Source organism: Thamnophis elegans, chromosome 4, assembly GCF_009769535.1.
Source record: "Thamnophis elegans isolate rThaEle1 chromosome 4, rThaEle1.pri, whole genome shotgun sequence".
NCBI classification, from domain to species: Eukaryota; Metazoa; Chordata; class Lepidosauria; order Squamata; family Colubridae; genus Thamnophis; species Thamnophis elegans.
The window spans coordinates 97,909,267-97,937,103 of record NC_045544.1 but is presented as its reverse complement, the minus strand read 5'-3'; the positions used below and the strand labels follow the sequence as shown (position 1 = coordinate 97,937,103).

General features: G+C 36.3%; 1 protein-coding gene across 1 annotated transcript in view; it reads left to right on the top strand.

Moving 5' to 3' along the window:
* Nucleotides 1–27,837, top strand: part of TTBK1 (tau tubulin kinase 1) — a 94,365-nt gene that overhangs the window by 48,983 nt on the left and 17,545 nt on the right. The window contains exons 7-14 of the mRNA XM_032217158.1: nucleotides 3,038–3,103; nucleotides 5,188–5,280; nucleotides 7,070–7,195; nucleotides 9,188–9,342; nucleotides 10,525–10,747; nucleotides 11,201–11,376; nucleotides 12,800–13,358; nucleotides 24,329–24,352. Of these exons, the coding sequence (XP_032073049.1) occupies nucleotides 3,038–3,103; nucleotides 5,188–5,280; nucleotides 7,070–7,195; nucleotides 9,188–9,342; nucleotides 10,525–10,747; nucleotides 11,201–11,376; nucleotides 12,800–13,358; nucleotides 24,329–24,352 (1,422 nt within the window). The remainder of the gene's footprint in view (nucleotides 1–3,037; nucleotides 3,104–5,187; nucleotides 5,281–7,069; nucleotides 7,196–9,187; nucleotides 9,343–10,524; nucleotides 10,748–11,200; nucleotides 11,377–12,799; nucleotides 13,359–24,328; nucleotides 24,353–27,837) is intronic.

The following is a 27,837-nucleotide window of genomic DNA, read 5'->3' as shown; positions in this document are numbered from 1 at the left end:
AAAATGTACTGCAAAACAGTAAAGTTTCTTGCAAAACAGTCATTTCATTTCAACCAATTAGTTCTCAGTGATTTCATTAATTTGATTAATGAATATTAATATTGAAGAGGAAAATAAGGAAAAATAATACCATGAAGAGCTGTCAAAATCCCCGCTTTTCTCTTACTTCTTTCTCTTTCCTGAAGAAACAGTTTTCTTTTCTTCTGCCCTTTTTCTCAAGAGATTTTGCTAGCTTGCTTATTGCTTTCTGTTTTTCCCCATTTCTTGCAAAATTGTGAAAAACTCAAGATAGGGTAGCCAGAATTGCCCCTCTGTCCTTCAGCTACTTTCTCTCTCCCTTCTCTGGGCATTTCCAGCATTTGTTTTGTTGCCAAATCCCATCTTCACATTGCTCCTGCCCAAAGAGCCTGGGACTGCTTTGGAAACAGCATGTGTCATGAAGTGTGAGGATGGGTGGCAGTGGTGGGTTGCTGCGGGTACCACCCAGTACGGCTGTACTGGTAGTGACCTGGAGCAGTGGAGAGCGTACTGGCATAGTGGCTCGTTTGGCCCGCCCGCCCATGCTCTATAGCTGTATTTATGCCAAAAATCACACTGCACATGTGTGCACAGTGTACGGTGCTGGTGCGAGCCCCAACGAGCAGCTGACTGTCGCAGGGGCAGTGGATTGTGCATGCATGTGGAGCCCATGTCCGGCGCGGGCGCAACACACATCCAGTGCAGGCGCAGCGCACATCTGACGTGTGCACGAGCAGACCGCAGTGAGCGTACCGGTAGCGATGGTAAGAGCAACCCACCACTGGTGGGTTGGATTCCCAGACAACAGTTGTACTTGGCACAAGAGGTTTGTGGTGCTGGCTGTATGGCCCAGCTAATCAGGTCCCGCTGTTGTACTTCCTGTTACTCAGCCTGAGCATTTATATCCACTCAAGGAACTAGCCTTGATGGGCAGTGTCCTTCATGCCCACAAAATATTGTGGCAGGTCATAGAAAATGATTTGAACATTCTGCATCTGCCCATAGGCTGTAAAATTGAGACCACTGCTCTAAAATCTGAGCCACAATGCACTACTGTGGATAGGATATCTAGAGCATGATGAGCTTTAGCTAACTCAAGTAAGAGATACAAGGCACTTCTGTAGGGGAAGAGATGATAATAATGTTGATCCAATTTTATATTTGTTTCTGTTTTGTTTCCCTTCATTTTGCATTTTTATTGTCATGGTTTTCTTTGGGTTTCTCTTTGTTTTACAGTTCTTTTGGGCTCGTTTTTTGAGACTGTTTGATGCGTTGGCTTCCCATCTGCTGCTTATAACCATCTCAACCATAAGTTGTGAGTGAGCCATCATAATGCTTCTTATTTAATTTTTTTTTGTGTTTGTTTTAATAATGAATATAATTCTAAGTTATTTTTTCCCATTTATTTTGTTTCCATGAAATAATTTTTGCTTTCAATATTTTATGCCTAGGCCAAGAGCTTTCTGGATTTTGAATTTATGAAAGTTTGGCCCTTGTAGAACTGCAGTAAATCATATGTTGAAGATCCTTTGGGCCTTAAGAACAATCTCTATTTAAAATTTGTAATTATTGTGCAAAAGCTGAAGATACCAAATCCTGTTTATACACATGAAAATATATTTCCTTTAGAAACGTGAAATATATACCCAAAATTGTGAAATCCTAACAATAAGAGAAAATGACAGTTCTTCAAAGTTTTGTTTTAGCATATGCTAAGGAGACCAAAGTATTTGTTAAAGCCAGCAAAATTGTGACATTTATTTATTTTTTTATTTATCATAATTTTTAAAAATATATTTTTTCCAAATATACTGAATAACATCTATCCTAATTAATGATTTGTTCCAGAAAGTAGAATATATAACACTGGTGATTTATGTTTATGTGACTGAAACTTATGTGACTAAACTCAGGGTTAGGAGTTAAGTAAGCAATGGCCCTCTTTTAGCATCACTGCATCCTGTAAATTCTGAAAATCAGGCTTCAATTATTAAATAATTGAAGATAGAAGATTCTGTCCAAAGTTACCCAACTAGATTGTTATCTGCACAACAGAATACCTATCCTTATGCTCTGCATTGTACCACCTTCCTGCATTTGGCCTTCAAATTCTTGGAGCATTTTTGAGGAGTTACAGGGAGCAAAAGGCAATTCACCAATGGTACCCGTTGTGCTGATAGATGATAACCTATCTATACTTTGTGGAATACAACAAAACATTAGTACAGTGGGGACCCAGTTGTTGCTCTTTGCTTGTTTTTCATAGATAATTTTTTCATCACAATAAAAGGAACTAAAATTATTGACACTGAAATTATGCTCATCTGTGAATCATAATCAGTCCTGTTTTTTTCTTAAACAATATATATGTATAATACTTTGTATACAAACAAACATGCATGCATGCGTGTAAGCCCCCCCCCTTACAAATTTCTTTCTGATAGTTTTCACATGTGATATTTTTAAATGTACTTTAAAATATATAGGGATATTCCTGAACTTTTTATTTCCTGGCACCAAAGGGATTCTGTCCATGTGAATTAAGATGGAGCAGTAGAAAGAAACTGAGTTAGCAACTGAAGTACTTTGGTAAGAAAGATGAGGTTGTTATCTCTCTACTGTATAGTCAACTGAATCTATTTTTGACTTTTAACATGCTCTTAAGTTTCTGAAACCAGTGTACTGTTTTGTACTGGGGGAAAAACACTTTGCTGTTATCCTTTGTCCACTGAGGTCTATAGTATTTTCTGTGGAGATCTTATCTTTTTATACATTTTTTTAAATGATAATTTTAATTTATCTTACAATGGTATTTTCCAGTAGGAAGTATTATTATTTCTAAAAGATTTGTTCAAAAATCATCTTTAATCCATAACCAAAATTTCTAATTTGACCATCAGTTCATCTTAATATTTATCATCAAAATTGTTTGTGGACCTAAGCAATGAAGAAAAGGTGGACAGCTTTACATTCTTTCACATTAAAAATAAATAAATTTAATGTATCTTCTTTTCATTAGCCTCGTAATGTTGCTGGATTCCGGGGAACAGTCCGGTATGCGTCAGTGAATGCACATAAAAATAGAGTAAGTTTTATCTTTGTCTGTATGGAAGGGGTAAAATGAGAGAGATTAAAGGAAAAGTATCCCTTTTGCTGTTGAGTGTGGTGTAGAAGTGTCACACACAGTACAACCTGGTGTGACTCAGGTACAGTTGAACAGGGTACGCATGTTGTATTATAGTGCACAGGCATATTTATTTATTTTGCAATATTTTGCACTACCCAAATCAAACTGTTTGTGGGGCACTCAGAAGAGCAAACCATAAACAGAATATTTGCACCATTTAAAAAGAAGCAGCTACCACAAATGATCAGTTGTTCACCATTTGCTAAGAGTCCAAAAGCCTGTTGAAAGAAATTGTTGAAATTCTGAGAAATTGCATCTATAGGGATAGCATGTTTCTCAGTTTGCGGACTATTCGTAAGAACTCCAATTCCTTTATTCACAGGGCGGGAGGGTCGTTGGGATATTTAGCAAGCTTATCCTAGATGATTGGAGTGGATAGGTGGAATCATATTTTGTAAGGTGGTCTCTGACTGTCCAATCTCTTCTAAAAACCTCCAGTATCCACAACTTCTGAAGGCAAGCTGTTGATCTACATTCATCTTGTCAATCTGCCTGAAGGAGCAAGGAGAGATGGATCTAATTCCTAATGATTATGTAATTCATATTACAGAGGCTCCTGTCCACTGCTTCAGATTCTCCAGGCTTAAAAGAATCCTGGATTGAAACAGAAAATGCTGCTCTCCTTAGCTTATGTGATAGGCTGTTAACGATTGAGACATTCTAATAAATTCTCTGCTGTTACAAAGATCTAGAGTGCTGATAGTCTGTAATGTTAGATTCCATTATCTTGAATATCAGAATTTATATGCATGAAGCAGTGTTTATTAATATTTTTTCCCAGCACAGCAGTTTGCCGACTGCCTCACATTGCATTACTAGTGGCTTGACTGTTCAAACATGAAGTTTGTGACATTGTAATCTAAACAGAAAGTATACCAGGAAGCTTCTTTCCTGCTGAACATGAATTGGATGATATGAAGCTGATGGATTTTATAGGTGTTCTTCTGCTGAGCTTTGAACTTTGAGCAATTACTGTTTGTGGAAGAGATGGAAGAATTTTTAGGATGGTCTGCCCATAGAAGCTAACAGTTTTCATATGAATGCTAGAGGGCTTTTGGAGATTTTTCTGGCTAGTATGAGTGGTGTTCTGTTGAAGTGTGGATTATGTGGGGATAGATTTGCTCTAAACTGTCTCTTCACTGTGCAAAGCTCATTCAGTCACTTAGCAATTAAATAAGTTAAGATATAACTAGAATATAACATGGATTCTTATTCTCCAGTACAAAGAAGGTTAAAAGATAATCTCCTTCAGTGCAGCAGCTTAAGTATTTAGGCATATTTTAAGATTCTGTTTAGAATAACAGTAAAATCAAGCCAGTTCCAGTACAGTGGGGCATACACTACAATGCAGAATGGGGGGGAAAGGACTTGTCTTCATGAAATCTATAAATTTCAACCTTCTTCCAACTATAGTCTTATAGCAATATAGCAGTAGACTTATATACCGCTTCATAGGCCTTTCAGGCCTCTCTAAGCGGTTTACAGAGAGTCAGCATATTGCCCCCAACAATCTGGGTCCTCATTTTACCCACCTCGGAAGGATGGAAGGCTGAGTCAACCCTGAGCCGGTGAGATTTGAACCGCTGAACTGCTGATCTAGCAGTAGCCTGCAGTGCTGCATTTAACCACTGCGCCACCTTGTTAATGTCTCTTTTGGAATTACAAAATAGTAGGCATGTTCTTTTTTTTGACCTTTCTGGTTCAAACATCATGATGTGCAACATGCATCATAGAGTTCCATTACTGATGTGGAAGAATTTTTCAACAGACAATACAGAAAACTGCACTGAAATTAGAATGTATGGAAATTACTGCTTTTGATTTTTAACTCTGGTTACATGAACTATTAAGTTTTATTACATACATATGCTGCATATACAATTGATATTTTTGCAATACCTTCTGGGTAGCAATAGTTTACTGCCATTGTGGACAGTATTGACAGCTACAATATTTTGTAACTAATTTTGGTTTTATTGCAGGAAATGGGTCGACATGATGATCTGTGGTCCCTTTTTTATATGCTGGTAGAGTTTGCAGTTGGTCAACTTCCATGGCGCAAGATTAAAGATAAGGTAGAAAAAATGTAGTCAGCAACAATACAATACCTCCCTTTTCCACATCAATAATAAAGCAATAAAAAAAATCCTGCTGGATCAGTGTTTCTCAACCTTGGCAACTTGAAGATGTCTGGACTTCAACTCCCAGAATTCCCCAGCCAGCATTCTGGGAGTTGAAGTCCGGACATCTTCAGGTTGCCAAGGTTGAGAAACACTGTGCTGGATTCTATAAAAGCCTGTGGGATGTCCACAGCAGTACATTAGATCATTTTCTTGATTGTGTATGCCAGCAGTCAAAGTTTCAGTGTTCAGAAACAATTTTGTTTTTGATACTGAAATTATATATAATCACAATGAACAGATATTAATATGTTAACTTGAAGCCATTTACCGTCTTGTTTTGTTTGCCAATGATATTTATTATAAGTAGTATTCTATGATGATGGAATCTGGAATTTTCCAGAGGGCTTTTCTGGAGAGCTTTTAGGGTATAATGCAGGTGTTTTTTTTTTGTTTTTTAAATGTATTTATCTTATATATTATTAGTACATTCATTATTTTTGTGAGTCAGCAAAAATTTTGTTTATGATTACAGCATGCTATCATACATACATACATACATACATACATACATACATACATACATACATACATACATACATGCAAACAAAGAAATGCATTTGATCTGATATTTATTATATGAACTATACAATAGCAGAGTTGGAAGGGACCTTGGAGGTCTTCTAGTCCAACCCCCTGCCTAGGCAGGAAACCCTATACCATTTCAGACAAATGGCTATCCAACATCTTCTTAAAGACTTCCAGTGTTGGGGCATTCACAACTTCTGGAGGCAAGCTGTTCCACTGATTAATTGTTCTAACTGTCAGGAAATTTCTCCTGGGTTCTAAGTTGCTTCTCTCCTTGATTAGTTTCCACCCATTGCTTCTTGTTCTACACTCAGGTGCCTTGGAAAATAGTTTGACTCCCTCTTCTTTGTGGCAACCCCTGAAATATAGGAACACTGCTATCATGTTTTCCCTAGTCCTTCTTTCTATTAAAGTAGACATACCCACTTCCTGCAACCTTTCTTCATATGTTTTAGTCTCCAGTCCCCTAATCATCTTTGTTGCTCTTTCTGCACTCTTTCTAGAGTCTCCACATCTTTTCTACATCGTGGCGACCAAAACTGAATGCAGTATTCCAAGTGTGGCATTACCAAGGCATTATAAAGTGGTATTAACACTTCATGTGATCTTGTTTCTGTCCCTCTGTTTATGCAGCCTAGAACTGTGTTGGCTTTTTTGAAAGCTGCTGCACACTGCTGGCTCATATTTAAATGGTTGTGCACTAGGACTCCAAGATCCCTTTCACAGTTACTACTGTTAAATGTAGAACCTTACTCTTTTCACCATTGAATTTCATTTTATTAGATAGTGCCCAATGTTCACGTTTGTCAAGATCCTTCTGTATCTTTAGCCTATCTTCTGGAGTGTTGGCTATTCCTGCCAGCTTGGTGTCATCTGCAAAGTTGATGAGTTCCCCATTTATTCCCTCATCCAAATCATTGATGAAGATGTTGAAGAGTACTGTGCCCAAAACAGAGCCTTAGGGTAGTCCACTGCATACTTCCCTCCATGTAGACGCAGTTTCATTGGGGACTATGCATTGAGTGCGGTTGGTCAGCCAGTTACAAATACATCTGGTGGTGATGCTGTCTAACCCACATTCTTCTACTTTATCTAGTAGTAGTTTATGGTCTATCTTATCAAATGCCTTACTGACTGACTTACTTACTCTCTCTAGGAACAAGTTGGTATGATTAAGGAGAAATATGAACATCGAATGCTGCTAAAACATATGCCTTCTGAGTTCCATCTTTTTCTGGATCACATTGCAAATCTGGATTATTTCACCAAACCAGATTATCAGGTAAAATCCTGTTTTTATTACTATCTTGAAATAATTAGAAACTAATAATTTCGATTTCCCACATGAAACTGATTTAATAAGAACCACTAGTTTTCAGTATACATTGCAAGACTTCCCCTCAGTGTGCAGACAGGTGTCTAAAGGTGGAGATTATCCTAGCCCCAAATTGTTTAGAGATTTGTAAGACATGACCAAATTTTTCAATATGGCTCAGTAATAATTGGGAGCTAGTTTAGTTACCTACAATATGTGCATGAACAGCTGTTCACTCAGCAATCTTGTAACATTATTCTGCACCAGCTGCAACTTCTAGAGCAAGGCAAAAATACCCTGCATATATAATGAATACATAACCAGGTATAGATACTAATACTACTGAGACAATTCCTGCAGAAAGGAACAAAATCATTCTAACATAACGCTCCTAACTCACAAAGACCATTTAGGAAAGTATCACAGACAACCAATCATAGCCACTTAGAAATCAAGCAGTGTCAGGAGAGATGTACTTGACCCTACTCTTCCCATAAATCTGAAATATCCTACTTTGAGTTACATTGACAGTGTTGTCTGTACTGATTCTTTGGTTACCTTACTTGTCTGCAAATGGGTAGAGGATTACTATTGCTTTATAATTACTTTATTATGTATTTTGCTGCTGTTTCTATTATAAACTACTTCAGTGATTTGACATGGGAAGTGATATATGACTACATTAAACAATATAAAAACCACTTTCATAGCTCCTGTGAGAAAATTGCACAGATTAACTACAAATAATGGCATGATACAGTAGCAACAATAGTGCATTGGACTATCTGCAATAAATACCATTTGTCTGCCATTTGTGGTCCCACCAGCAAGAACTTGTGGGACCACAAAGTGGACAAAGTAATAGAAAATGAAGAAGCTAAAGTGCTTTGGGACTTTAGAATTCAAACAGAAAAGCACCTGCAATATTACCTCAGACTTTGCAATTGTCGATAAAGACAAAAAAGTCTGGATGTTGCAATATCTAGAGACAGAAGAGAAGAGAAAGAAATAGAGAAAATCACAAAATATAAAGAACTATAAACAGAAGTAGGACGACTATGGCAAAAGAAAGCAAAGGCAGTACCAATAGTAATAGATGCTTTGGCTGCAGTTCCACAACATCTTGACAACATTCGTATCAATATCAGTTAATTGCAAAAGGAAGCTTAAGTAGGAACAGCTTACATTTTACAATGATAACTTTAACACCATCAAACATTTGCCTATCACAGATACTTGGGAAGGACTCAATAGGTGGATAAAAAAGGCTAAATCCAATCTAAACATTTGACTGATTGTGTGACCGACCATAATAATACAAACTTACAAGCAGATCTTTCCTCTCAGTTGTATGCTGATTGCCTTAATTAGGTTATTTGTAATCAGTGGATAATCCCATAATGATATTAACCTGTTTTTAGCCATGTATTTTAATATATCAGATGAATTTTAAAAAACCCTACATATTAGGAAATTCTTTTAAGGAGGAGGCAGTAATTTTGCAGTAAGAGAATTCCAAAAAACGCCCATTAAACTAAGTTTTGGGAAATACTTTGCCTATTCTGGAGAGCTGCAGCTGATTTAGTTGATAGGTTTTCATGATTTTTACTTGGGGATACTCAAATAATGTTGCAGTTATGGAATAAACTAAATTCCATTTCATCTACATTCATGTTTAATGAAAATATAGTTATGCTGCTTACTCTTCTGTCAAGTGTATAATGATTTTCAATTTCTATTTAATCAAAAATTAGACTTTGGGAACAGGGTTTTTTTGGGGGGGTGGGGAAGCTTAGAGGATGCATCCAATGATTTGCGAGTTACTTGTGGCTCTGGGGCTCAAGTTGTGAATCTGTGAAGTAAATCATTCTCCATCTCGTATAAAGTGACTTTCTATATTCCTATTTCTGATTGTGGATAAACATTTGAACTTTAGTATTCTAACTTGTTTTTGTCTAGCTGATCATGACTGTGTTTGAAAATAGCATGAAGGAAAGGGGGATTACTGAGAATGAGGCCTTTGACTGGGAGAAAGCTGGTACAGATATTTTATTATCTACAAGTACATCCACCCCACCTCAGCAGAACACAAGGCAAACTGCAGCCATGTTTGGGTGAGTGGCAGACCACATTTAACCAATATTGCAGAATTTCACTACAGGGCCTTTTGGTGCACTGACAAATTATTATATATACAGTCAATATATACTTGTAATTACAGATCTTTCCCCAAAACAGTTATGGTAATATTAATGCTATATATGAGCTCGACATGTTGACTATAAATGATTATGAGTTGATTGAATTCAAAGATGTCCTACTGTTTATGGATAGAGTTTTTCAGAAATCCAAAGAATGTTTATCTAGTTTATGCTTTGGTTTATGGTCAGTGGTGGGGAATGCAGAAATGCAGTTTCTCCAATTACGTGTGCTTCATCTTTCTGGAGTGGAGAGAGCTAAAGGAAGGACAGGAAAATATCACCTTCTGACCTCCTGTCATGAATAGGAGTAAAAGACAGAGCTCTTCTCATAGAAAAAGTCTCTACTTGCATCATAAAAATTTGCTGCTTCAGATCACATTCTAATTTTTAGATCTTGGGAGATTCTCTGAGTTTGTGAATATTTTCTATTTGAGTGGATCTGGTGAAGACAACTAGGAAGAAATAAACTGCCAATATTATTTAAAGATCTTTGTGGGAGTGGATAGCAATTATTTCATGGGAAAATACATATAGAATTATATCAAGACATATAGTTTGTGGAAATTTTTGACCTTGTATAAGCCACATCTCAAGATTTAAGTTAAAATAAGCAAAAGGTATCCCAATTCTGTTTTCCTATCAAAATGAAAAATAATATATTTTATTATGCTTATTTATTTTAGCAGAGCTATTCAATTTTCTTCCATAGCTAGTGCCGTCTTCAGTCATTATAGTATAGCCATCCTAATGACAGATAACAGTACTTTTTTTTTTAATTGAAGGACAAGAAATTCTGCAGTATGCTAAGTAAATATTATGGAACCCTTATGATAAGATTTCCAGGCTGCCAATAAAGAATATGCTGTTTTCAATAGTTAAATGCAAAAGGAAAGTTTCAACCATCCATTGAATTTAGTGGTACCTCAAGATGAGATAAGATAATTTGCTTAAAGCTTTATGTTCTGTTGTAGTGGGCTTTGTATACAGTATCTATAGTATTGGCTGTGAACAGGTGAGGTCTTTGTGATACTGCGAGAAATAATAATTCTAAAGCTTTAGTTTTGTAATCTGGTTTGTACATTATTTCTCCTTTAGTGTGGTTAATATCACTCCAATACCTGGAGATTTACTTCGCGAGAACACAGAGGATGTTTTGCAAGGAGAACACCTGAGTGACCAAGAGAATGCACCCCCAATTTTATCTGTCCGGCCAACAGAAAACAACTTAGGGCAGGCTCCAAATGTTCCCTTCAATGAAGGAGAAGTTTGGGAAGAGACTGATGTAAATCGCAACAAACTCAGGATCAGCATCAGCAAAGTAAAGCTTTTTGACCATTTTGAATGTATTCTAATCTTTTCATTTTCTGCCAAAGAATAGTGATTTTGTGAGTAGACAATATAATCCTAAGTAAAATAGCTAATTTTAGACACGGAAGCATGTTTTAATGTAAACTGACTCTGTCTGGCGTTCAAATGAGGTGTATGTCTTTACTGGGCTAAAGATATAAAAGATAACATTACAAACGGCAATGTCTCTCTTGATGTTTAACACAAATTCTGTTATTTTATTGGATTATGTCTTCTTGGCCAAAACTTCACTATCACTCTTACACTCTTATACTCTCCTAGGTATAATCTGTCAAGGATTGATGCATGTGTCAAATCAGATATTTAATTAGCACTGTCAGATGATAGGCTGCATCATGCTCACTACCTTGTGGATTTTTGTGGATTTATCTTATTCTCAGGGGTTTCTCCTTTTCTGTCTCAGACGCAGTGTTTAGCTGAAGAAGATCAGAAAAGTGGTGTGTGCCCCATCTCCCCAGTGCGAGCAGTGCCGGACTCCCCTACAACCCAAGCACGTTCTCTGAGATACCGCCGTGTGAATAGTCCTGAGTCGGAACGCCTCTCCACTGCTGATGGAAAAATTGATCAGCATGAACGAAGGTTTGCTTAGGGCCAATTAAGTGGCTTTTATACATTCTTGTTCAAGCTTTGGGCATATAGCTAAGAGTCAAAGAAAGCACTGCAAAAGTGAAGCACTGAAATAGCATTCCAACAGAGATCTGTATGTAATGACTTTTCATAAACTGTTAAAAAATATGGTTGTCCTCCCAGGCCTTGGGACAGGATGATTGTGGAGACTTTATGGTTTTTGTTTTCTTGTGATTATTTTTATGTTAACTGTAAAAAAAAAAAAAAACCTACACAGAGATATGTTGTTTCCCACCCAAATTCATCAAGGAGTTGGTTGACTTTGAAGTACAATAAATGAACAAACAAACAAACAAAATATTGTGTAATGATTTAAACATACCTATAAGGAAAAGCCACACATTATTTCAGTTTATTTTGAATAAGTATTATTCCCCCCCCCTTTTTTTTTACTCAGATCTATCAGTGTTAAGTGATGGAAAAAAGAAATTTAATTGTGTGGTTCATTACTTCAAATACTTGTAGATCTTTACTGAATCTTTATGTTGTTATGCTCACATGTTAAAATTACTTACCTTGTCAATGAATAGACTATAACCTACTCATATAAAACTCTCTGATTTAAACAGATAAATGGGTTTTATTGAAATGTACAGTATTTATGTAATTCAGTGGATATTAGTTCATCTAGACCCAGGATGGTGAACCTATGGCACGCGTGCCACAGGTGGCACGCCGAGCCATTTGTTAGGGCACGTGAGGTGTTGCCCTGTCAGCTCCAGCGTGCATGCACGCACTGGCCAGCTGACTTTGGTATTCCTCCCATTCATATTCAGCAAAGGCCTGGTAAATAGTCTTTCAAAGATGAATTTATGACCGCAGACCTTATCTAGCTTGGAAAGCTGCAAATATTTTCCATACGCAGTGCTGTTCAAGGAAAGACTTGGCACAGAGTCTCTCTCTCTTCACATTTCTGAAACAAATGAACAAATTGTTTCCTGAAAAAGCCCACTCTCCTTTCGCTCCTCTTTTATTTCCAATGGGAGGAGCCATTCACTGTCCACCTGTGGCTTTACATCCAAGTCGATTTCTGAACTGTTCTGGCAGTTCTGCCCATGCGCACACTGGGAATGTACTACAGCTTTTCCTCTGCCTCACTGCTGTCTAGCTCTGAAGACAGCTGAGAACTGCCAGATGGCCTTGGCCCCATCTCTGCCTCCGATGCAGAGCCTTTGTCCGAACCTTCCCCAGCCTCCAGGACTGGCCCATGTTCCTCCCCAACTTCCTCCCTGTCCGACTCTGCTTCCAGCACCGCTTGCCTCTGGTTGGCCACAACACTTAGATTGTAGGAAATAGTCGTGTGTGTTATTCTTTAATAATCCTAAATTCTTAATTTTTAAAAATAATTTTACCTGTCCTTTTTTTTTATTTTCAGATCCCGAGTAGATTTACCTTGTTCTCCTTCCCGGCTCGTATGCTCTTCTCAGCCAGCACAGATGCTGTCTATTGAGACTGGTCAAGTAGACCGACAGGCAAGTGGCAGGATGGATGTATCTGCTTCTGTGGAGCATGAAGCTCTCAGTAATGCTTTCCGATCAGTGCCCCTGGCTGAGGAGGAGGACTTTGACAGCAAAGAGTGGGTTATAATTGATAAAGAGACAGAACTGAAGGACTTTCATCCTGGCGCTGAACCAAGCACATCCGGGACAACAGATGAGGAACCTGAGGAACTAAAGCCCATAGAAGAAGGGGATGAAAGGAGGCAATTGGGTGCAGAAGCAGCAGTCAGGCCCAAAATACATGATGGGCGAGTCCGAGGTATGCAGCCTGTGGCTGAGGAGGACAGTTCCCACAGAAATGAAATGCAGTGCCATACAGTTTCTGAGAGTAAACATGAGCAGCAACCAGGAAGCCCATCACAGTCCCCCTTATATTCAGCACCAGCTATCCGGCAGCGGAGACGGGAATCTGAGCCAATGGGTCCCGAGAGACAGGTAAGATATGCAAAATAAATCCATCTCCTTCATATTGCTGTTGTTTTTCATTTTTGTGATGTCTGTTTTATTTAGTGAAGTCATCACATTGGGGCATCATATCCAGATCGAGTGTATCTAAAGAATTGATACTAGTGTTATTACACCAGCATCAATAATGTTTTATAGTAAATTCCATTAGAAGTGAATCCATGTGAATTTGTTTTTGATGCAAATTAGTCCTGAGGGTCAACAGGGTGGTGGGAAACCTATGGCCCTGTAGATGTTGTTGAATCATTTATTTCATTAGTTTGAACCAATATGGCCAATGATAAGGGATGCTGGAAGCTATAGTTCAGACACAGGTTGTCCACTTCTGCTATAGGATAAGGTACTGTAGATTTGAAGAATCAAAGTAGATTACGTCTGTGTGCTGATTCTGAAATGTATATGTATTATTATGCATGGAATCAAAAGATAATTTGGCCACAAATCTATTTTTTCTTAGACTGAGTGTTGGTTCAGAACAGGCAACAATTTTTTCTCTATTATTTCTCATCCAGAGAAAATCTCCTATTCTGAATACAAATAGACCTTGACCTATGACCTTCCAGTCAGCATTTTGTTTACAGCATTCTATAAACCAGGGATGGCTAACCTTTTCCAAACCGAGTGCCCAAAGTGCGGCCGAACTCCCAACATGCAATGCGTGTGTGCCCCCGTGCATGCACCCCCTGCGTGCACGCATGTCCTCACATGCACCCTGCACATGCATGCGCCCCTTGCTCCCACCCACCCTCACATGCCAAAGACCCGAAGACCAGCTGGCTGGCAGGAGGTGTCCGTGCATGCGTGGTAGAGCTGAACCAGGGCAATGGCTCGCGTGCCCACAGAGAGACCGCTGTGTGCCACCTCTGGTACGTGTGCCATAGGTTCGCCGTCACGGCTATAAACAGTCAGAATGCTGTTTATGGCCAGTTCTCGGAGTTCCAGCCATCCCAGCAGCCCCATAGTTATGTGATCATGATCAAAGTGCTTGGCAATCCATTTCTACCAATGACCAGTTGCCAAGCATTCCCCAATCACATGATTGCCATTTGCAATATTTCATGCCAGATTTATTTTATTCATTTGCTTATTATTAAATTTATATGCCAGTCCTCTCACCATCACAAGTGGCTTCCGAAAGTCAGCGAGGAAGCTAGCAGGGACGGTTGCAGATCTCTGGGTTAAGATTTCCCTACCTATGTATCCTTTCTCAGGCTGTTTGTGCTCTTGCTGGCCACTCATATGCTCTTGCGCACCCACCCCAACCTGCCCCATACCTATCACACATCTTAAATACTGTATTCAACCTGCACAGTACCTCAAGTGCTTCTCCTTGCACTCTCCGTGACCCATGCAGTCCTCCTCACAGACTCCCGTGCACCCTCCTTGACTCTCCCCATGCCTCTCATGCATTGTTTCAACCATGCCCACTGTCCCTGACACATACTTCACTGCTTGCATATCCCTTTGCATCCTTACGCACCTTTCCTGACCTGTTCCACACCTCTCACTTCCCCTCTGCATACCCTTGTGTTGTGTTCCTAACCTCCATGCACATTCCTATCACCTTTTCTTATCCAGGCAATGCTTCTTACTTGCTCTTGCACCCATGTGCTCCCTTCCTGACCTGTGTGGTGCTTCTCATGCATCTTCCCCGAGCTGTGCAATGGCTGTCCTGCAACTTTATGCAATGTAATCGTGCTTTATGACGTCATCTCTTGGCAATGGAAAGTCAAGTTCCAGTTGCCATTGTATGTTGTTTGGCTTGGTGACTGGGGCGATGATGTAACTAATCTTTTTCAAACTAGGGCAAGTCACTGGGTGGGCTTGCTATGCTTTTAGCTAATAGTTATTCCATTTCCTTTTAATTCTGCAATTCCTGTGAACTACTTCTTTGGGTAGTTACGAAACATTATCTATATACTACTAAAACTCTTGGTCTGTTTGATGCTTTGTAACCTTTCATTGGGCAAAACGCTGCATCATAAGGCAAAACTTTATGAACAAAGGTATCTCAAATGGGCGAATGTACGGGAATGTTGTACCTTTAAGTGCCACATTGTGCCTGTTGTTCAGTGCCACTGTTGCACTTCTGTGGTTGAGGGGAACCAGAAGGAAATGATAAGATTGCCAGGCTTCTTCTCACCTTCCCACTAACAAAGTCTTTGCTGGTGGAAAGCTTGCATGGAGAAAGTTAATGGAGAAATGGTGCACCTTCTACTAGTCCCTCTGTACTTGCACTGTGCTAGCTATTTGTGGATTCACATACTCCCTTCCCACGTTTTGTACTCCCACGTTTTGCAGCACTTACTGGGAAGGAAAGGAGGGAGGGAGGAGATACATTTCTGACAGTCGCTGCCAACTTCCCACGAGGAAACTCAATTGGGAAGCCGACAGCAAATCAGAAGTTGTTCCTGCTGTCACTGATTTTTTTTAACCCACCGATCATCACACTTGTTCTCTGTTTGAGTAAGGAAATATGAGTCTCATGTTGTCTAGTTCTTTATTAAAATAACCTATGCAGAACACTTTTAAGAATGTAATATAAATCCTCAGTATTATAGAAAAATATTATCATTACATGTCAGAAATAGCATCTTAAAAAACTATTATACATGCCCCCTTAAAACAAGTTTAACAATTATACTTCTTCAGTAGTCAATCTATTGTAATTTTGTATTATTATTTGTTTTTTTCTCAGTTATACATTTGTAGCTATTCTCCCAATACTTATTTTATTCATTCAACAGCTACAACATCCCATGTATCAAGGTATTGATGGACCTCTTTTGGAAAATATATCCCATAGTTCATATGTTTTGCTTAGATTCACAGTTGTTTTTAAAACTGTGAAAAATATTTAGATGTCTTTAATATGCTATGGGTTCACAAATGCAGCTTTCACCATAGATGAGGGAATGACAAATGAGAGGGGATAGGAGAAAATAGGGAAAATATAAATAGTGATTATAGATGGAAGTAAGACTAATATGGAAATTATTGTGATAAATGATAAGATAAATTGGTCTTAAGTAAGCCTAATAAGTCATGTAACTAGTTTTGCTGTACTATTTACTTCAGAATATTGGAATCAACTAACCATGCAAGAGCATGGCATAGCAAACAATTTGAGAGTCCTCTTAAATATTAATATCTTGTAATTTAAATAGATTGTTTTCTCACCATTGAGCAAATTTCTTAGTGCTTTCTTCATCATAAAGAAAGTAAGGAGCCACAAGAGGAAAAGTATGGACATTATTTTCCTATATTTATCTCAAACATTTAGTAAATTGCTTGATAGTCTCTTAAAATGATTTCTTTATATGTATATCAATCTAAATATATACTGCCTCTTCCATTAAGATGATGGAACTATAAAGAAATCCAATCCATTCTGAAATCCATGGTATAATACTACACCTTCAAATTTTTAACAGGTTTTTGAATGTAATCCTTGGCTGCTCATTACTCTATCCAGCTAATCTATCCATGTCTGTCTGTCTGTCTGTCCGTCCGTCCCTCCCTCCCTCTCTCCTAATGAACAGCTAATGATTAAATTAAAAAACAAAACTCTCTCTCTAGCATAGTGCCAGCTGTTTAATAACTTATTCTAAATGGGAGCTGAAATAATCTGAAATATAAAATTTAGTTGTGGTAAAATATCCATTTTGATTGCTGAAATTCTTCGTAGCCAAGGCAAATATAATTACTTCTCTCAAGAAATATATATTATTATGTTTCTAAATTGATAAATAATTATTTTTGAATAAATTCTTTTTTTTATAAATAAAGATTTGACTTTTTCAGCAGTAAGCCAATTAGCTAATACACAAATTGCTTTTCATTCTCTGTCAAATTCCATATCAACCTCTGTGTTTTCATTAATTTGATAACTTGACATTAAGTCACTTTGTTCCATAAATTCTATCAGTATTAAAAAAGAGATTCTAAGATGAACAATTGTTAGCAAAATATTCAGTTTGTGTTCTTCTGCAACTAATTTAATTTCTAGGATTATGGTTTCTTGATATACTCAGATTACTAGAGTAATCAGTAAAGTATCAGTAAAGTACATTAGTTTGAAACAACACTCACAATAATTTTTATTCTTCATAGCATAGTCCCCAGTCTGTTAGAAACCCGGCCAAACAAGTGGTGGGTGAGCGAGCAAAGCTTCATCTGCACATGCACAGAATCTAGGTTGCATGCGCCCCCCCCCCCCCCAAAGTCTGTGGAAGAATTGTCTTCCATGAAACTGGTCTCAGGTGCCAGAAAAGTTGGGAAGTACTGGTAAAATAAATAAATTAAGGTCACAGTGTACTTTTTGCAGATCTGTAACCAAAAAGATCATTTCAGAGGACTGAAGGGTTTTTTAGCATTAAGGAAAATAATAATTTACCCTTGGTCTTCTAGTTTATCTTGCCAGTAGTGTTCAAAATGTATCTGATATTTTCTCTCATATATATCTTTGTGACAAAGTCTGGATCAGGATATATTATCTCAGATAATATTATCTAAGATAATAATATTATTATTATATTTAAAAAAATTATCCTCTTAGCAAGACTTGTTATAAAAGTTTATAATACTCATTCAATAATAAAACAGGTCTATATCTTTAAGGAGGAACCAAATCCGTTCCTACTTTATAAATCATAGCAATGAAAAGTCTGTTTCCAGGATGTGCCTGATTCTTGTTTGTTACTTGATTTAAAGGTTTAATCAAAATGTATTGAAAAATCTTATAATATATTGCTGAAATGCCATAGGATCATGGAGTTTTATTCATTTTTAAAATTTTAATTACTTAATTAAAATTCGTTTAGTTTTGTCTTTAGTTATAGGTTTTATTAAAAACCTTTTTTGTTGATCAGTAAAAAAAAAAGTAATATACTATTTAAATATTCTTCTTCTGGTCAGATTGTTGCTTTCTGTCTAATATTGAAAAATAATGAAATGCTGACTAATGCCTTTCATTATAGAGACATATTTAGTTCCATCCCAAAGTTATCATTCTTTTATTCTGCTCCTCCTGCAATTGTAAGGCAATATTTTGTCGGCGTTATTACATTGTTCAGATTATCTCTCTCTGATAAGATTCAACTTTTTATACATTTATTTTTAAATCAGGCTGATTCCGTATTGTTTTTATCTTTTGCACCAAAATCAGCCTGAATTTAATTTGTGACTCATTTTCAATTTTTTCAGATAATTCAATAGGATATCATTTTGTTTTTTCATAATTGTCCTAGTTAATATGTGAGAGATGAATAGCCCTCTCATAAATGCTCTATTTATTACTCTCCCATTCTGTAGTTAAAGAAGTTTCAGAAATTAAATTCAGTTCCAATGTGTTCATAAGAAATTTAAGTCTTAACATTTAAATAAAGATGGCTCATCCTCTGAAGAAATTGTACAGGTAATCCTTGAGTTACAACTGTAATGGACCCTGCCCATCACGGTCATAACTTGTGAGGATTGTAAAGTTGGCCAGTTACATGACTGATTTAATTTTATGACCTTTTTGTGATGAAATTATTAAATGAATGCAACAGTTGTTAAGTGAACCAATCATTCATTATATGGGCATGGTTTTGCTCAAAACTGGAAGTACATGTCAGTTTTCAGCAAAACTGTCATAAAATGTGGCCTGGTGACCATGGGATGCTGCAAATGACGATAAATGCGGCCTTGTTGCCAAGTGTGAGAAGTGTAGTCACATGACTGCTGGGAGGGCTCAGCTATTGAAACGTCAAATCTAGGTCCTAAGTAATCACCAGGTAGTCATCCCCTTTCCTTGTTGGCTTCCTTTTCTTTTTTTAAAAAATAAAAATATTTGTCACATTTTCCAAATATATCTTATTTTCTACCACCATATTCCATGGTATTTTGGTGAATTAATTGTCTTAAAAAAACCTCAATTGATTTACAATTCTACTCAAAAAGAAAGCTACGTGAGGGGATTTCTCTAGCACAGAAGAACATTAGTAACTTTATTTTTAATGTAATTAATATACAAGGACTAGTTACTTAGGTTATGTACATCATATTGCATAACCTCATGAAAAATACCATGCTATGAGACGTTCAAATTTGTACAAATAAACCCATTGATTTTCTTCTGCCCTTTAAGTACACTTCAGGAGATGTTAAAACAAATTCTTGAAACATATCTTAATATATTAGTGCTAGCTGATTAAGGCCATGAAATGCTGAGCATGTTTGAATGTCTGTATCATTCTTCATATTTTTACAACTGATTAGAGAGGGATCTCTCATCCATACTTTTTTCAAAGAAATGTTGTCAACTCATTGTTGTCAACTGATGAATAGTTGCCAATGGTTTTCAACTTTGCATATTTTAATTTCCACCAATAACTCGGTGATAGAACCTCATTCAAACCAAGATAAAAACAAAAAGACCATTGTTGTTGTCAGAGAAGGATGTGTGTATTTGTTTACTGGTATTTTATTACAACATTTTTTTCACTACATTAAGTTTAAACCCACAATTTGCTTCCTGCAATAGTAAAATAATGAGTGAGAGCTGAAGCAACATTTGTGACTTTGACAGCAATCTTCTAAGCCCTTCAAATAATGAAAACTAACTGGCACAAAACATTTTATTTATTTTATTTTGGTGATTAAGACCAAATTTTTCACAAAGTACTGTATTCCTAGACTTCAAAAATGCTTTGTTGAAATGTTCAATTCCCTCACCCAGAATGCTTAAGTAGAAACGAGAAGGTCTCTCTTTCTTGGGTAGAGAATTTGCATGATGAATCATAAGTACATTTGTTCTCCTTGACCCATCGTATGTATAGCTCTGTCCTTTGCTTTTCTTTCTGTTTGAGGAAGGGAGCCCAGTACTGTTGTTTGAGTATACTGGTCTAAATAACTTTCAGATTCTCTTTACATCCTTTTATTCTATATACTATTATAGAATATCCTGTAAATATTCTGGGGAATACATTTGTTTGATGCAGCTGCATACTATCTGAATCCCTTTGGTAACTGTATTCATCAGGTGGACAGCATGAGCAAGCAACAAATCCAATTTTGTTACTAGCAATTTTTGCAAGTCTTTTATAACTTACACTCTGACCCTGATAATACTTAACTGAGAAGTAAATATTATCTGTTAATATTTGAAAATAACGAGAAAGCAGAATTCACATAGTCAATTTTTGATTTATGTTTCCAACTTGCACTATGAGAGTTACATGAGTGTAGTGTTTGTTCACAAGAACTGGCTTTTTTTGTGTGAAAATAGCCCCCGAGTTTAGGATTTAATCTTATTAAATAGTCATTATTTTACAGTAAAATTCAGTTGAATAAAAAAATCAACCTGTTTAAAATTAGGAAGATTTTGTGCCTAATTATGGTGCATAAATATCATGTCTTCAATATGTAATGAGGTATTCCTGATATTTAACAAAAGATTCTGCCATATATGTTCTGTGTTATTTCTGACTATAGTACTTTTTGCTTAATTTGTAGGATTCTGAACTTCTAATTTCTAAAGAAACATATGATCTAATTTACCTTAATCTGCACTAGGTTTTTTCTTGAATTCATATGCCTAAAAGTCAAACAAAAATATCTAATGTCCAGTATCATTATTTTGTTTGTATACTACTGAATATTTTAACTTAAGCTATAAGAAGAAAACAAAGGCAAAAAACCTAGAGCTTTATTTTTTCAATGTAACACTGGACAAAAAAAATTCTCATTTGGAGCATTATGAACTTGAAACAGCTTGAAAAGAGAGTAGCTTTTCACTTCCTTGTTAATCTGGAACAAGAAAGATGAACAATGAAAAGGAAGAAAAGAAAGGATGGATGTGGGAAGAGTATCTCCAGTTTCTCCATGAATACATTTATAGTTATGGTAACCCTGTGCCTAGATATGGGGTTCCATTTCTGAATTCTCTTTTATAATTTAGAGGCTTTTCAAGCTGTTCGGATGAAACTGAACAGCTTCAACTGAAACCTATAACTTAAACCTGTGATTGCTTCTCTACTCTGTTTCCAATCTAACTATATGCAAAACTTTACTATTTTTATAGGGTTTACTTTCTTTTCCCCTGATCAGTTTTAACTGTTAAGGGTTAGGGTTCTAACATCGAACCTCTTATAGTTAATATGCAAAAGCATGGGATGATTAGAATTGGACACAATACTTAAGGTACAGAACCTGAACCAGAGTAGAATAAAAATATTGCTTTCTCTGTTTGAAAGCTGTTTTATTTAAATAGAGCCTGAAAATTACACAGCTGATTGATTCTGACTTACTTTAAAAAGCTAATGGTTGAGTCTGATTAATGTTTAGGTGAGAGACCACCATGAAATTTCAGGAAATTTCAGGAGAAAGCAGTAGTTGAGCACTTCTGTGTCGTTGCCAAAAAAGCCTCAGAGAGGTATTCATGAACTCATAAGCTTGATTCAAAGGAAGCATAGCTTGATATAAAGGAAGCATAGCGTTTAACATTTATATGTACTTTGTTTGCAGCAATTTCATGCTGTGATTCATATTCTGCTCTAATGATTCATATTGTTAAACTAATTCTCCAAGCTTATAGTTGTGCATTTTTCTAAATATAATTGATTTCATTCTTCTAAATATAAGAAATTGTGTTTTTACTGCTTTTCTAATTTTCTAGGATATTAAAAATCATTCTGGATTTTCTTTGTCTTCTAGGTCTTAATTAGAGAGGTAATTTGATGTAGCGGTTAAGGCACCAGACTAAAAATCAGGACACTTGAGTTCTAGTCTCACTGTAGGAACAAATTCAATTGGGTAATGTTGGGCCAATCATGTCCATTAAGTCCTTGGAAGAAGGCAATGGCAAACCATTTTGGAAATCTTGCCAAGAAAAATGCAGGGACGTGTCCTGGCAGTTACCAGGAGTCAACATTGACTCGAAGTCCCACCCCATTCCACCCCGTCTTAATTATTCCATCTAATCTTGCGATATCTACAGCTTAGTAAGATTTCCCTTTCAAGTCATTAGGAAAAAATATGGAGCGTGAGCCCAGTACCAAACCTAGTAATACTCCATCTAATCATTTCTCTATTTTGGAATCATTAAATAGTCTTTGGAGGTAGTTCTCCAGTAGATTGAGCTAATGATTAAAAAATTGCTCTACAATACTTTATTTCTCACATATATAGCAATTGTTAATAGATTCTGCAAGTTTATTCAATACATCTTTTGAAGTTCCTAGATTAGTTCAACTAGATGCAGAGAACTATATTTATTCAAATCTTTTTAGGTTTTCTTGATCCATTTTTCTATGAGCCTAAAACTTGAAATGCTTCCTATTTTGCAGATATGAAAAAATATCAGCAAACCTGGATTTTTTTTATCATGTCTGATTATCTTTTATGCCATTATCATTCTAGAATCCATATTAGATGCTAGAATCTTGGATATGTGAAAGAATATATCAAAATCCAGTAAAGCATGCATCAGTCATTTCCACATCATCTTAAACAAATTATTTTGTGCTTGGACTCTAACCACATTGTTTTATAGTACTATATAAAGTGGCAATATTTGGTAACTTTTAGGAAAGTTATATATTTGTATATCTATTTTGCATAGATTTCTTCTATTCTTTTCAAATTACAAAAGAGTAAAGTTTTGAAATGAAGAATATTCATGTTAAAAATAATCTTAAACATTGTATGGTGGGACATGCTCCTGGCTTCTGTTAAGAATGTTAATATTTATCAATATGGCATTAGACAGTGTTTTCATGCTTGTCTTAATTTAACAATGAATTGCTTAATTATCCTATGTGGGCATTTTATATCAAGATTCATTTATATGCTTTTAATTTTAAAAAATGTTTGTGAATCCTGAAATAAAAAGTGCTCTGATTTTTAATAACATTTATTCATTGCTTTTTTCTAATGATGTCTACATTTATATTAATCTATAATATGACAATTATAAAATACATCAAACATGCCATAGCAATATATTTCTGTAACTTGCTTATTAGCAGAAATACATTATTTAATACATGAATAATGGCATCTGTATATAAATCCTAGAATATCATTGTATGGACTTTTTAAAAATGTACTAGGGTAGGTTCAGGACACAGCAATTAACACAACAAACGATTTCTAACATTGAAGGAATTACGCACATTTGATTTCTGTTAAATAATAAAGGAAAAAGGGGATGGGATGAACTGCCAGTAAAAGCATATAATAATTATGCAAGCTTCAGTTCTCCCTTATCTAACAGGCTAAGAAAGGCAATTTTTTAAAAAAAGCAAAGGCTCAACTTTTAGGGTTATAACTTTCTAGAGTTTACAGTTATATATTTTGCATCTCTATTTAGTTGCCAATCAAGGTATTTTAAGTGGCTTCCCTACAGCAAGATAGGCTTGAGGTAGCCTAAATTAAACCTTCCTGTTATATCATTGGGTTTTTTTAAAAAAAAATCTCCTTACTTTAAAGTGTGACTTTTAGTTTTAAGAATATAGAAAATATGAATATAGAATATAGAAAAATATAGTTATATCCAAGCAACTATTTTTTGCAACTTGGAAGAGGGTGTGGCAGGATTAATAAAAAACTGAGGAGGCAAACAAAAATTAATTTCAGAGCTGTTATCCTCTTTCCATTATTTGATTTAAAAAACCTGCAATAGAGAAAGTATGGAACTGCCTCACTTCTGTGAAAGTGCAGTGATAAGGCCTAAGTGTACCTTTTACTTTTAAAGGGCCCCTTCATGTAACAGTAGGAGATTAGCCTAGAGATGGGCGAACATGGAGGCTATGTTAAGTCCCTGTAAAGCAGAAGTGTTTGCCATCCGCCAGTGAAGATTTCTGCAGCATGCACAGCACAAACCAGGAGCGAGTCAAGTCTTTGCCTGACACCTTTTCCTCCACTCTTCTTGGTCTTTTGCAGTTGGAGGAGGACAGGCATTCTCAACACTCTCTCCCGAGGTACAGCCCCCTAAGAAGACTGGCGTCCTCCGTTTTCTCCTCCTCAACCCTGGAGACAGAACAGTACCCTCACCTTGGCGGCACTTTCATACAGCGCAGCCGTTCGGCGGAGAGCACCCCCGTGCGCATGCCCCACCGCAGGCACATGCCCCTCACAGCAGGAAACCACAGACTTATGCCTTCTGTCCTCCGCATTTCCAGATCCCAGCTCCAGCAGGTGTGGGCCCGCTTCACACACAAAACATAGCCTGTACTGGGGAAAGCAGCAGCCTTTGTAATGCAATAATAAAGCCCACCTGCCCCATTTGTCACCATTTAATGCAATATTGAATCCCAGTTGACTTTTGGCCTAGAAGGTATTGTAAATGTCTAAATCCCCTGCCAAGAAAAGGACTCAGAACACTTGCCTCTCTCTAATTCTCCACTACATGGTTGAGAGGCTCATCATGATTCAAGAGTACAGCTAGAATTGCATATAGCTTATTAAATGCTGGTCATCATACAGTACTGCAAGGGGATGGTGTGGAACAGTGGGGTAGCAAGTATGAGGCTGTAACAGTGACTACAATTAAGATACAGTAGTAAGGCTTGAGCAAAGAGACAACACAGACATGAGAGAGAGTGAGCTAGCTTTACACTAAAACTCACTGCAGAGTTTTGCGTTGATCTGTGCTGATGTTGAGGCTTTCTTTTCACATTTTAGTCTTGTTAATTTAAGTAAACAAGCATGAGAAATTGGAGTCAGCTGGTAAGAAGGATTCACAGATGCATATTTTAAAAATTACAATATCAAAATCACTGTCTTTTTACTACAGTTTTTGTACCACAGTCAAATTGCACATCTCGCTTCCCTTTGAGTTTGCCTTTACTTTGCAACTCATACTGCAAAGCTTGAGCTGTACCCCCAGCTCAGCCTTTCAGGTATGAGGATATAATAGACATGATCCATGTTTTTATCTTGATCCATAGCATCCATGCAATGAATGCTATGAAGGTATCTAATCTTTAGGAGCTGTTTGCCTGCCAGTGTCCTGGCCTGGCTTAGTGCATTCTTGATATTAAAATTATTATGTTACTGTGTTAAGAAGGAACTAGCTGATTTGTGAAGAGATTAATTATATTTAGTTAGAAGGTCCCCCCTTTTTTTCTTTCAATACTTATTTCATCAGTCAGTTTTTAGGACAATGTAAAAAAAAAGAATTTGTTAGAAACCCACCTGCTTTTAATTAGATAAAATTCTTTTAAATTGTGGTCCTTCAGCATCCATTAGTCAGAACCTGGGTTAAAATACATATCTGAAATGCTCAAGCATGTCATTGCTATAGACTTTCAGTTAAGCAGAAAAGAGACTAATTGTAAAACAATAATAAAGAATGAAAGAAATTTATTGAGTAATGTACCATTTTGAAATTTCCGTTATGGAACTTCCATGGAATTTTCTGGGATTGCAGGTATTTGCATTATGAATTCAGTATAACTAAAACTTTTCCACATACATTTGGAACTTCAATTTATCAGAAACTTGAAGTAGACTTCCAAATCAGAATTGACTTAAACCTTTTACTTCATATTGAGTTTTTTTTAAATAGTCTGGGTTTTTTCCCCAGATATAGCATTATATTTTCCAATGTTTCCTGTACTTAGGAGGGGTAGAATTGTCTAAGCACAAGCTGGCATGCTTCCCCCATTAAGTTATGTTTATTGTCACAGCATCTCATAGTTATTACTCTTAGCTGATGGCAGTTTTGTTGGTCTAGTAGATCTCTCATATTTGCTATATTAGTAAGAATAGAATGGCTAAGGCTGGATGTAGGAAATGTATGTCCTATTTTACAGATAACAGTCCTGCATTTGAAGACATCCTCTGTAAAAGGGGCTATCTCCAAATTTATTGTAAACAAATGTAACCCAAAGAAGGGATAGCCCAAGGTGTTGAAGTTTTGCATTAGCACCTGCCCAAAAGACTGTGCAGGCACAAGTCTCTTATCAGTCTTCCCTAATATGTTGAGATTATGTAGTTACTTTTAAATTATAACAATAATTTCTACATTTGTACAGGTGCATACAATACACATAAGCACATGCAAAGTTCATGTAAATTTGTGTTCTTTTTTGTGTCTTTGTTAGTAATATCTAACTGACAGCTCAGGTGTCAACAACAGTCAAAGAAAGCTTTGCTTCCCATGTAATGCTTTTCCTCCATAGTATGTCTTAATAGATAACAGTCACAATCTTGTGATTTAGTGGAATGGAAACTAAATAGTACAAATTTGTAGAGGGAAAAGTTAGTTACATTATATTTAATCCAAAGATTATGTAATTTCGTGGTTTTATATCTTTAATCCAAAGGCAACACGCATGCTTAAACACAAATCTATCTTGGCATCAACTGGAAAGGATTATTTTTAAAATGCCATACTAACAAATCTTTTTGGGAACCTGGCTTGCTTTCAAGAAGTGAATTAAGTCTAAAATGGTGGCACCAATTTAGAATTTCAGCATATTGGTGCAGGTTGTCATTTTCCTTTTGCCTCTCAAAAAAGCATATTCAGCAAAAAATTCTGATGTAGATATAGAGCAAAACAAAAAGCACAATAGTGGCCCATAAAATGCCCTGCTCTAATGGTTGCACAGGTCCTATTTATGACTTGTCCAGGACAGGTAGGTAGCCTGTCGATACAACAATAGAAAGCTTATTAGTGCAAATCAACTTTATTATTGAAAGCAAAATTAATGTTCTTTTTGATACACATATCAGTATAAATGATCAGTGTCTAGAATTTAGAGAGAGAGGATAAAATTACAGTTAACCTGTGGAATGAATGACTTGTGGTCTGAAAGTTGATGGAAAAGAAGCAATTCCTTATATAACAGACATGTGGCCATGTGGTCAGAGGCCAACATAATTCTGATATGTGTTTAGAGTCCTTCTGGACACAAAGAATAATTAAAATACAGTAAGTCTACCAAAAAATGTGTATTACTTTTTAACTTATTTACAATGCCCTTATTAAAAATAAGCCTTTAAGATGAAAACTTTCAAATCCAAATAAAGAATTTGTGAATTCTCCTAATTAATTAATTAGTCAATCTTATATACCAATCCAGCTTTAACCCACTTTGAATAGTTTGTATATTTCTTATCAGATTGCTTTTTAAATGAAAACCATAACACGAGCCCATTGTATAATGTATGAAATGAGTTTCAAAATATAGACATGCGAGAATATTTAATATTCTCAGACTTACAGTTTTCCAAGCAAAGAATTTTAAAATTTGTTTATTTATTAAATTCATTGGTAGCCCATCTTACCACAGGGTAACTCTGGGCAGTTTACAATATTAAAAAGATAAAACTATACAATACATATACACAATACAAATAATATACTAAAATATACAAATATAAATACTCAACCCTAACTCAAAGATGGTGAGGTGAAAGTAGGATGAGTTGGGGGGAGGGGAGATGGAAACTCTTATTA